The 12197-nt window shown below is 44.3% G+C and overlaps 1 protein-coding gene across 1 annotated transcript in view; it reads left to right on the forward strand.

Annotated features, from left to right (window-relative positions):
• The window catches only part of Svopl (SVOP like), a 48367-nt gene that overhangs the window by 28310 nt on the left and 7860 nt on the right, over window positions 1–12197 (forward strand). Inside the window, exons 10-13 of the mRNA XM_026398544.2 lie at window positions 1272–1480; window positions 2559–2670; window positions 3711–3792; window positions 4735–4824. Coding sequence (XP_026254329.2) covers window positions 1272–1480; window positions 2559–2670; window positions 3711–3792; window positions 4735–4824 — 493 coding nt within the window. The remainder of the gene's footprint in view (window positions 1–1271; window positions 1481–2558; window positions 2671–3710; window positions 3793–4734; window positions 4825–12197) is intronic.

Consider the following 12197-nt stretch of genomic DNA (forward strand, 5'->3'; position numbering starts at 1 on the left):
GTGATCCTTCTTCCTCAGCCTCCTCAGCACCTGGGCGCACACACTCGTGACCCACCACATTCAGCTACAACAAGTTCTTAAACGTTTCTTATCGGGGTGCATGTGGTGGTGCACGCCTGTGATCCCAGTAACTGGGGAGGCTGAGGCAGGAGGATTCCACCTTCAGGGCCAGCCTCAGTTATTTAGTGAGACCCTGTCTCACAAAATGGCTAGGGATGTAGCTAAGGTAGAGCACCACTGAGCTCAATCCCCGGTACTTAAAAAATAAATAAATAAAATAAAAAAGGAAAATAGTCTCTCACTTGCACTTTTGTAGCCTTTTCATTTTTCGTTTCCTCGTGACGGAAACTGACCCCTCGAAGTCAACAGTGACCAGTGGGTTAGCCTCTTGTAGTCCCCTGTGTGCTGCTTTTTTTTTTCCTTTACAGTCTTGACCTGAGTAAGCAAAGCCCTTTTAATCAGAACACAAAAAGGGGCTAAGGATAAGAGAAAAGTTTGATGACTTTTACTACATTAGGTTAGTAACTGCACCATAAATTATCATGAGAATCCCCAAAGGTAAGCTACCAACTGGGAGAAGAAATTTGCTCTAATAGGCAACAAACATTTTAGAGAGATTCATATATACATCTGTGTAAAAATGTTTTATTGATATTTGTAATTTTTCCAGTAAGACAACCCAGTTTAAAAATAAGACTAGAGGGACCGAGGTTGTGGCTCAGTGGTGGAGCGCTTGCTTAGCACGTGTGAGGCGCTGGGTTTGATCCTCAGCACTGCATATAAATAGATGAATAAAATAAAGGTCCATCAACAGCTAAAATATATATTATATATAAATTAGAGACTTGAACAGATAGGTCACTCATAATGTGTGCATCAGAAAAACTTGTCAAACATGCTGCTGTCCCCAATGCCACATGTATGTCACCAGGGAAATACAAATTAACACCTAGCAAGAGACCAGTCCATGGGAATGGCTAACATGAAAAAGACTAATGCTAGCACCAGCTGACTGCAGTTCACATCAGGGCAGACTTTGTTACAATTGAAATGTGCCTACCTGGTGGCCCCATAATTCTTCAGTTTATACCCAACAGAAATGCACACGTGTTTCCCCAAAGACATTTGCATGATACTGTGTGAGCCGGGTTCTCTGTTCCTTTTGCATATTCTGTCTTGTGACTTCCACGTGGATTCCTCTCCCTGCCATCTGCCTCCTGAGCTTCCTCCGTCCTTCACGTCTGCTAATGATGTCCTTTTCTCACTCCCAGGCTGGGAATCTCTTTTGCCTATTACGGGGTTATCCTGGCCAGTGCCGAGCTGCTGGAGCGGGACCTGGTCTGTGGTTCAAAGTCAGAGTCACAGGTGGTGGTGGTGACTGGGGGGGACTCGCAGGAGAGTCACAGTCCCTGCCACTGCCACCTGTTTGCCCCGTCTGACTACCGGACAATGATCATCAGCACCATCGGGGAAATTGCTTGTAAGTGTCCCTTTGTGCTGGGGCCCTCTGTATTGCAGTCAGTGTTTTAGTCAACTTTTTTTTTTTTTTTTTTTTTTGCTGCTATGACTAACAGGCTTGATTAGCACAATTGTAGAGGAGGAAAAGTTTATTTAGGGGCTCATGATTACAGAGGTCTCAGTCCATAGACAGCTGGCTCTGTTCCTTGGAGCTCAAGGTGAGGCAGAATGTCATGGTAGAGAGAAATGTGGCAGCAGGAAGCAGCTCACGTGATGATCAGGAAGCAGAGAGAGACTCCACTCACCAGATTCAAAATATATACCCCAAAATCACACCCCAAGGAACCACTTCCTCCATCCACACCCCACCTGCCTTCTGTTATTACTCAGTTAATTCTCCCAGGGGATTAATTCACTTAATTGGTCAAGGCTCTCATCACCTAATCATTTCACTCTGAATGTTCTTGCATTGTCTCACATGTGAGCTTTTGAGGGGCACCTCATATCCAAACCATAATAGGCTGGGTACACACCATTTGGAGTCTCGGGAGAGAAGTGCAACCTATGATGTGGCTCCTACCTAGTAGAATTGCACAAGACCCTCAATCATGCTGACATGTCTCCAACATGGATTGGTATGGGAAAGAAGGGTCCAGAGGCGTAAAACTTTGAATTATTATGTTAAGTTGCATTTCCCCCCACATCTTAACATCTCAGAAATTGGGATGTGTCTTAAAATAACTCATTAGATTTCAAATGGCAACATTATTTCTGTCTTAGTTGACATAAAATGATGGTACTTAAAATCAATGGCACTCTGAATTCAATGAGAAACTGTATAAAACATTTAAAATATAGGTCCAGCAAACTGACCATTAACAACAGATCCACGTGCACCATCCTGGGGACCCCTGTGGGGAAAGTGTCTTGAAGGAGTCGTGAGTTTGATGACAGTGTGAGTGGGTTTTAGATGGAATACCAGAGACATTGGGAGAAAGTTGTTCTTTTCTGAAGTAGCAAGCATGACTCCTGGCTAGGGGTCATGAAATGTCACTTGTCTGTTAAAGTTCCAAAAATTGTCTTTGCTATTTGCCTTCCAGTGAATCCTTTAAATATCCTGGGCATCAACTTCCTGGGGAGACGGTTGAGCCTTGCTATCACCATGGGGTGCACGGCTTTGTTTTTCCTCCTCCTCAATATTTGTACTTCAAGGTATTTGTCCTTCCATTGCTTCAAGACAAACGAGTTTTTTACAATGGTTTCCAATGAGGTCTCCAGACCCCTAGTGTTCACTGGGGTCTGGCATGAGTCCCTTTTCCCGAGAGAGTGGAGAGCAAGTACCTGGTGCCTTCCAAGCATATTTGCCTCCTCCTACTGCTCCTGCACCTCTCAGCTCTCAGGATAGAGGTGAAGCATTGGGATTCCCACCAAAATACTTAGGATCTTTACGCAAAGTTTCCTGGAGGATTGGAGAACAACCCTAGTTGTTTACCAAATTCTCTGATAGGGACAGCTGATCTGTGGGGTAAGATTGATTTCACTCTTAATGTGCAGTCCTAGAGAGGCATGAGCTATAATATACAGTGTGCCTCTGCAACTGTGGTTCTCACCATAGATTGAAAATATATATATATATTTTTTTTGGTGGTGCTGGAGTTTGAACCTGGGGACTTGTGCATGCAAGGCAAGCACTCTACCAAATGAGCTATCTCCCCAGCCCCTAGATTGAAAATATTAAAAAAAAAAAACTTTGCATCTGTACTGAGCATGTGTCGAATTTTTTACTTTGTGTTATTCCCTAAACACTACTGTATTTACACTACTATTCAGTATTTATAAATAAGTACTAGATGTTACACTAACCTGGAGACATGTAAAGTGTACAGGAGTATGGGGTTAAATGCAAATACGATGCCATTTTAAAAAAGGGACTTGAGCATCCTCAGATTTTGGTATGCACCAGGTCAGGGGAGTGTCCTGGAACCAGTCTGTCCCGAATACTGACGGGTGAATGCATATCATCAGTTCTGAAAACTGTACCATTTTTTCAGGGCATGTGCTCATCTAGGAGGCCAGGTGGAATGACCCACTTGGGAGGTAGTTGAACCCCATCATTAAGCCTTCTAAGAGCAGTGCCTCCCTCTGGTTGAGTGACAAGTGGCTGCTTCAGTGTCTGCGAAGCACTTGGAGCGGGACCCCGGGTGGCCCTCCGTGATGGCTTTTAGGACTTCCCTTGGCTTTCTCTCCTCTAGTGCCGGCCTTATTGGCTTCCTCTTCATGCTCAGGGCCCTGGTGGCGGCCAACTTCAACACCATCTACATTTACACTGCGGAGGTGAGTTTCCCAGAAGGGTTTTCCCAGAGGTGAGTTACTTCAGGGCATTCAAGTGAGCCACTTAGACAGGGTGTCCTTCTGTAGACAATGCGCCCCTGGTTTCTGTCAATTATGTTCTCAAGACAGCCCATGAAAATGGCACTAGCAAGTTTGATGTGGACTTTCACCTCCCTGTTTAGTCTATTGAAAGACACTGTGAGAGGAAAGATGGGACCTTCTCCCTTTTCCACTACATGCACAAAACAAGCCATCACCCTGACCACAGCCTGCAGGAGTCAAGAGTCAGGAGCAGTGTGTTGCTGCTCCGGGTGAAGCTCCTGTTTCTCCCTCTTAAAATTACAATGTGTTTTTCACCTTCATTACTTTGGAAGACCATTTCCCCTTCTCTCTGTTGGTTGGTGCACTGTGGACTTACATTTGAATATAATTGTGATTTATTCCATATGCATTAGTTTACTGAATTAATACAGCAACGAGATATAAGGTACTTCCTGAGATAGCTGAAGAGTTCCTCATAGACCTCTGCTCATATGGATGGGTGGGGGTACAGTGTCACATGCATGTACTCCCAGTGACTCAGGAGGCTTGCAAGATCAAGGCCAGGCTTAGCAAGTTAGTAAAGCCTTGTCTCAAAACAAAAATTTTTTAAAGGGGGGAGGGGCTGCGGCGAGGCTGGGGATGTAGCTGAGAGGCAGAGCTCTTGCCTAGTATGCCCAAGCCCTTGGGTTCTATTCCCAGAGCTGGTTGGGGCGGGGGCCGGGGTGGGGTTGGGGGTGGTGGTGGTGGTGGAATTCAAAGGTGTGTATCAGAGAGAAGGAGCATCTTGAGTGTTCTGAAGGTATGTGGTGTTCAGTATGTTTGTAACAAAGGCTGATCTGGGAGGGAAGAGGAGAACTCTGGGAACAGTCACTGACTGGTGTTCTCCATGCCCCTGCCCCGCAGGTCTACCCCACCACGATGCGCGCTCTGGGAATGGGGACCAGCGGCTCCCTGTGTCGCATTGGTGCGATGGTGGCACCGTTTATCTCCCAGGTACAGTCCAGGAGTGTCTGTAGGGAGGGGGAAAGAGGGACCCTGAGCCCTTTAGATTTAAGAGTATAACCAAAGGTTTTTGCCCACTTGATGAGTTTTCTTGGGGTTCCTTTGCCCCACTGGTTGAATTTGGGTTGGGAAAGAGGCTACATCAATGCCAGGCTTTGCTGGTCAATCTCCTGTATTGCTTCGCCTTCAGCGTTTGCTCAGCTTTCAACTGGGTATTGTTGGGGAGGATCCAAAGAAAGGGATGCTTTGAAGAGCTGGAGCAGTTGCAAGATGATGGGCTTTAATTCTGAATTGGCTCTGATCAGTTGTCCAGATGGGCAACTGAAAAACAGAGCCCCCGAGCTAGGGAGGTGCTATGGGGCAGGGGAAGTTCAGTACACAGGCAAAGCTGGTAGAGGTAAGGTGAAATCCAGGGGACCCTGGCACCATGAAGCTTCAGGAGAGAAGTTGGGCAGGTAATGTGTGTTAGTGAGCCTTAGCCTTTTTGTTGCTGTGACCAAAATACCTGACAGGAAAAATTTATTTTGGTGGAAAAATTTATTTTGGCTCATGGTTTTGGAGGGTCAGTCCATAGAGGGACAGGGTGACTCCATAGCTCTGGGTCCAAGGTGAGGTGGAGCATCATGGAGGAAGGCCGTGGTGGAGAAAAATGATCAGGTCCTAGTCACCAGGAAGCAGAAAGAGTTCTGCTTACCAGAGATAATATATAATCCCCAAAGATTTACCCCCAGTGACCTACTTTCTCTAGCCACACCCTACCTGCTTACATTGCCACCCAGTTAATCCACAGATTAGGTTACAGCTCTCATAATCTAGTCATTTCACCTCTGAATATTCTTGCATTGTCTCACATGAGCTTTTGGGGGACACCTTATATCCAAACTATAACACAAGGTGGCCTGTAGGGTTGTAGGTCTTGGGGGGCTATATGCCTTATCACTCTGTACTGCTCATTCTCTTTTGGTCACAAGAAACAGAAATCCACTGGATCTGGCTGTAGCAAAAGGGCAGGAGTGGGGCAGGCCCTGGGAAGGCCTGGTCCAGAAGTTAAGGCTGTCTACTCCAGGCCCTGCCCACTCCCCATCAGTCTGGGTTCTGTGGTCACTCATCCCCCTGAACACGTGGGTTTTACTCCTCTCTCCTGGAAGACCCATGTGCTGGGCCTGCCCACGTCTGTGGTGTTCCCACAGATCCCTAACACAGCCCTACCTCTGGCCTCCAGAACTGGAGGATGAGTTCTCGATAGCTAAGAGGGGCCTCTCATTACCCAGTTGTGGTCATTTGTCCATGCCTGAGCTGCATCAGGGTGGTCAAGAGCCAGGACTGTGAATGACCATAGATATGGAGGTGAAATTCTCAGAGAAAGAGCTGCTATGGGCGGAACAGACCCTGACATGCATTTCCTGTCATTTAACAGGAATTTGTGACCACTAAGTTTTTAACTCTTAGGAGTGTTTTCTCTCCACCCACCTGTCTTTAAAATAGGGGCTGCTTTTGTTTTGTGTCTTTGTTTTTCAAAATTCCTTTGTGACTATTTTATTTTCAGAAAAGGGCAAAAGAAAAAAGTTAACTACTCGGTTTGGATGACCAGGCTGAATGACCAGCTGGGTCATTTCCCCAGCTTTCATTGGGAATGGAATCTCTGGGCTCTCAGCCACCTGGAACATTCTTCCTGGGGGACTTGGGCTACCCAAAGGCCACCTTTCTTTTGGTGGGTTTGTGGATTGGGGAAGAAGCCAACTGAGACCAGGTGCTCTGGCCCACAGGGCTCTGCTCTCAGCATCCTGGGGCCAGCAATGGGCTCTTGGCTCTTTACACCTTTGCTCCTCCTGGGCACCCTCCTTTCGAAAGGGGATGAATAATAGCACCACTAAGTGGGTTTATTCCGAGTGTTAAAAGACATGAATAAATGCAAAATATCCAGAGAAATATTTGACACAAAATGAATGCTAGATGAAAACAATAATAATGAATAAAAGTCCAAGGCCAAATGCTATTCAAGAAAATGTTTCTCCTTAACCAAAAGATTCTTTTATGGGTGTGAGTCCTGATGAAGCCTTTATTGTTAAAGACAATAAGGTGCAAATGTTGAAGAGCCTGGACAGGATGAAATCAGAAACACAAAAACCAAAGAGGTGGTAGTGTTACTGTTTAAAACACGATGCTTGATGATCATGTGAAGGCATTAATGTCACTTGGCAAGGAGGAGCCACTTGGCTGGGAAGAGTAAGGGATGTTGCTTTTGAGTTTTCCTCCTGGGTTCAGCGTTAAGCCTTTTAAAAATGCTATCAAAACATCCCTTACTACTATTGTGTGAAGTCTATGCTCCTCAGGAGGAAATATTTCAATTCACTTCATGCTGTTGAACAGCTGAGATAAGACAGCAGTGTGCTTGGCCATTGGGGCAATGTCTATAAGTGCCAGTTGGACCTTTGCTGTCCTCAAAGGACTTGAGGTGTGTTGGGAAGAGGGAGTAGGAGTATTTTTTTTAAATAATTTTTTTTTTGTTTGTGATGGTACTGGGGATTAAACCCAGGCAGCACTTTATAATAAGCTACACCCCTAGCCCCTTTTAGTTTTTAAGACAGGGTCTCCCTACACCTCCCAGGCTGACCTTAAACTTGTGATCATCCTGCATCAGCCTCCTGAATCCTGGGATCACAGGTAAGTGCCACTGTGCTGGTGACCTACTTTTAATCCCAGTTAAATTATGTCACCGTACAATTGGGATACTTTGCTTTTCTTAATGGGTTTGCATTGCGAGAGTTGGGATCTGGGAAGCTTGTGCCTACTCCTAGGATATTGCTGGTTGTGGGGTAAGAGAAGCTGCTCCAGGCATCTGGTAGGGACTGTCACTATCAGGAGCTGACTGGCCTTTCCCTGGAGGTGGTTCTCAAACTTTGGCGGTTATCAGGATTGCTAGTGCAATGCTATGACATAGATTCCTGGACTCTATCCAGATGCGATGATTCTGTGGCTAGAGACCAGTCACTTGTACTTTTAATTACCCCTGTGAATTCGATATGGCTGGGCTGTGGACCACCTTGTGAGAGTCACTGCCATCTACAGGGCATATGGCAGCTAGGAATTGGTTTTTCCTTTCATTTAGTTCTTCCTCTTCTTATTCCTCAAAAGAGGCTGTTAAATCAGTTAAAGAAAAATGCTTATATATTACTCAGTAATATGTTTTCCCACTCAAATGACTATATAAGTTTAATACAGATGCCTCTTAAAAAACAATTGTTTTGCCAGGTGTGGTGGCACATGCTTGTAATCCAAGCTATTCAAGAGGCTGAGGCTGAGGCAGGAGGATTGTAAATTTGGGGCCAGTCTCAGTGACATATTGTCTCAAAATAAAAAAGGTTGGGGATGTAGCTCAGAGGTCAATCTGCAGTACACAAAAAAGAAAAAAAAAAGTCTTGATGTTTAGTTGTTAGTCATTAACAGAAATAAGAGGAGTCATGAGTATGTAGCCCAAGAAAGGAAAATACTTTTTCTATAGAAACATTAGATTCACTAAAACACAGAAGGGACCAGTATAAGGCCTCTATTGATAGGTCAGGGATTGCCCTCATTCAGGGAAATTTCCAGAAGTCAGGCCCCTTGTCCCTGGCCAGGTGTTAGTTCTGGCTGCTGTAACAAAATACTGTAGAGGGATTGAAAATAACAGGAATTTCCTCCTCACAGTTCTGGAGGCTGGAAGTTCAAAATAAGGTTATTCTGGTGAGGCTGTGCCTGGCTTGCAGATGCAACCTCTAAAGGGCAACAAATCCCTTTCCTGAGTGCACCACCCTTCTGACCTAATTACTACCAATGGCTCCAAATCCAAATATTATAGCATTGTGTGGTGATTTGTATTTCAGCATGTGAATTTTGGAGGAACACAGACATTGGGTCTGTGACACCAGGCATCCCTTGGTTCAGTGGTGCTTGAATTTCTGGTACCTCCTGTGGATGGTCAAGTTCTTTCAGTGCATGCCTGTCTTTGGGCTTCACCCAACTTTGCAGTGGAGGCCCTCACAGTCTGAGGTGGCATGGCTAAGGAGTGCAGGGTGTGGGTGACACAGCAAGGCTGCTCCCTTGGGGCAGCAAGTGGGACAGCCCAGCATGGGGGGAGAGCATTGAAAAGCATTCTAAATCTTTACAAAAGAATCATAAAGGGATGTCAATGGGGAAATCCATCCCTAACCCCCAGCAATACCTGGGCACATCTTCTCTGCCCAACTCACCTCCCTGATCACCAGTGGCGTGGAAGTTATCTCCAATCTCCCATCCAAACTATCAAAGCAGCTAAACCATCTCTCTTATGACCTGTTTATAGTCTTCTGAAGTCTGCCCTTTCCCATATAAGCCCTCAGGATTCAGAAGCAAGCAGGGGAGGCAGCTTCTATATTAGAAGGCCCCTTCACCTATTTTGGTGACTCATTCAGGAAACTTTTTGGGATCATTTTATACCAAGTTTAGAGGCTGCCTTATGTAGTTTGGCAGATGTAACATCAAAAAGGACCAAAGTAGCTATAATCTATATTTTATAAATAGAATTAAGAGTTGAATTATCCCAAATGGTACATTCAACTAACATGTATTAAACTTATATTTTGCCTAGTGTTATCCTTGTATAAATCAGTTTTTCATTAACTATAACAAAATAACAGATGCTGGTTACTTAAAGAGGATTATTTAGCTCATAGGTTTGGAGGTTAAAAGTCCAAAATCAGAAGCTCCCATTGGTCCTACCTCTGATGATGGCCTTATGGTGGTGGCACCATGGTGAGAGTATAGGCATTTGTCACTGTGCCTGGCTGATTAGTATTTCTTTTATTCAGAAGTGATACTTTAAGTTCTTTTCATATTTAAATATTTTACCTTTTTGTGAGAATCCTTCACATACATGAGGTTTCAACTATCTTTCTGACATTGCAGAAATGTCAGATTTTCCATTTGTCTTTTATTCTTGTTCATGTTTTCCTTTTTCTGTACAGGAACTTTAAGTTCAGAGATGCTCAAATTTATCAGTGTTTCCCTTCACAATTTCTGGGTTCTGTGATTAGGATTGTGAAAATACATACTGCGCTTTTCTTCTAGATCTCTGTGTCATTTTTGGGAGGGGGAAGGAAAGAGGGAGTGCAAACCTTTTATTGAAGTATAATGTACATATAGAGTTGTCCAAATTGTGTCCAATTTAATCAGCATTCACAAAGTGAATGCATCCCAGATTCTAATCCAGAAACCCTCTCGACATGCCTTCTTCAAGGCCTCTGCGAGGTGAGGACTCATGGAGGAAACAGCTTTATGATTTCCCAAATGGTAAGCTGATTGTCCCAACACTACTTATTGAACAATCCATTTTTTCCTCAGGGGTTAGACATGTCTGTTTGCTTATGTTCACAATGACCTGGTCTATTTCTAGCTCGCTGTTCTAGGCCACTAATCTGGTTTTGACACAGTGATGTTCTTTTTATTACTCTAACAACATTTATAGTACAATTTAAAAACTGGTTGTTGGGATCTGCCTTCTTGCTCTTCTTGCTCAGATGTGCATTTGAATCATTGTTATATTCTGTCTTCTGTTTGCCCAAATCCCATTTAGATTTTAAGTGTTGATTCTTTAGATGTATCAGTTTAGGAAATTTGGCCTTTTTCCTCTAATGTTGTCTACCAAGCTAAAAATAACATTTGTCTATTTGTTCAATTTTGCTTTTCTGCCCCTTGCTGGGATTATTGTTTTCTTCAGAGCCTGTGTATCTTAAGTTTATTCCTAGGCATTGTTCCTGTCTTTTTGTTGTTATTTTAATGAAAAATATAATCTACTCAAAATACCTATTTAAAATTTTTTTTCCTATTGACTTTTAAACAGGCAGCTTATTGGACTAATTCTGAATGGTTTCTCAGTTGAGTCTCCTGCTCTCATGTTTTTAATTATACCTCTTTGTGATTTCAATCCTGCCCCCCATGCTCTCTTCTTCTAGGCAGCAGTTCAATGGGCTTCCATTTCCAGCCAGTCTCCTAAAGGGGTTCCCTCTCCTCCCACTGTCTCTCCTCTATTCTTCCTTCCTGCATCCTACAGCCATCCCTGCCCCATCAAAATGATTCTTGGTAAGGTCTCTGGTGATCTCTGCGAGTCTAAATCCAAAGGTCACTTTAATCACTTATCTCTCTCACTCAACCTCTCACCCACGAGGAGGCCTCTGCTCCCATCACCTTGCCCTCTGGTAGGCTTACTCCTTCTGCTGTGGAGCTTCTCATTCTGCTGGATGCATGTCTGCCTCTATTATTTCTTTGTTGGAGATTTCTTATTGCTCCATATTTCCTGCACTTATGTGATATTATCATTTTTATGACTTTGTTACCAACTCCATGCTCACAGCACTTCAATTTCTCTCTACAGACTAGGCCTTGCTTCTGAGCTCAATTCATCCATCTCCCTTCTCACCATTTCCACTTGGATGTTCAAAAGCATCTTAAATCCACCCATCTGAATTAAATACTGCATTCTCCTCAAATCCCCTTTTCCAGTTTCCACCAGAGAGTAGCATTTCTGTTCAGCCTGGGAGTCATCCTCCTCTATTCCCTTCTCTCTCATCTACATAGCCAATCCCCAAACCATGAGGATTAATTTCCTAACTCACCTGAATCACTTATCTCATCCCCTTTTCTGACTTCTGCACACTCTGGTTCAAATCACCATCCGTTTTCACTGGACTGCTAAAATGGCGTCCCGAGTGGTCACTTTCAACTTATTTCCCCTCAGAGTTTATACTACACTTGTGCATATAGCTTTTATCTCTTCCCCTTCATTAAGACAAAAATCCTCAACATGGCTTACAGGACTCTGCCTAGGAGACCTGTCTTATTCAGCACAGGCTGCCATAACATGCCCAGTCTGTGTGGCTTCAACAGTTATTTCTTACAGTTCCAGAGAAGCTGGAGGGCTGAGGTCAGGATGCCAGGAGGGTTGGTACGGGTGAGGGGTCTCTTCCTGGCTTGCAGGTGGCCTTCTCTTGCTATGCCTTCACATGGTGGAGAAAGAACTCTGGTGCATCTTGAACTCGTTCTAAGTGCACTCATCTCATCAAGACTGACCCATCAGGAGTCCATTTAAACCTAATGACTTCTCAAAGGCCCTGCCTTCAAACATCACATTGGCAGTTAGGGTGCTGTGAATGAATTACTGAGCATTTGGTCCCACAACTATGCACGAAGGCTCTGAGTCCTAAAATTGACAGTGTGTTTATTGGGGGGAGCTGGGGAGCCTGAAAAGCTGCAGACTGCCTTGTTCTTGCACAGCCCATCTTCTATAGGGCAGTGAGGTTAAATCTTAACTATGGCATAACATTGAAAATAACCAACTTGTTTGCTAGTAC

This window comes from Urocitellus parryii, chromosome 3 (genome assembly GCF_045843805.1).
Source record: "Urocitellus parryii isolate mUroPar1 chromosome 3, mUroPar1.hap1, whole genome shotgun sequence".
NCBI lineage: Eukaryota > Metazoa > Chordata > Mammalia > Rodentia > Sciuridae > Urocitellus > Urocitellus parryii.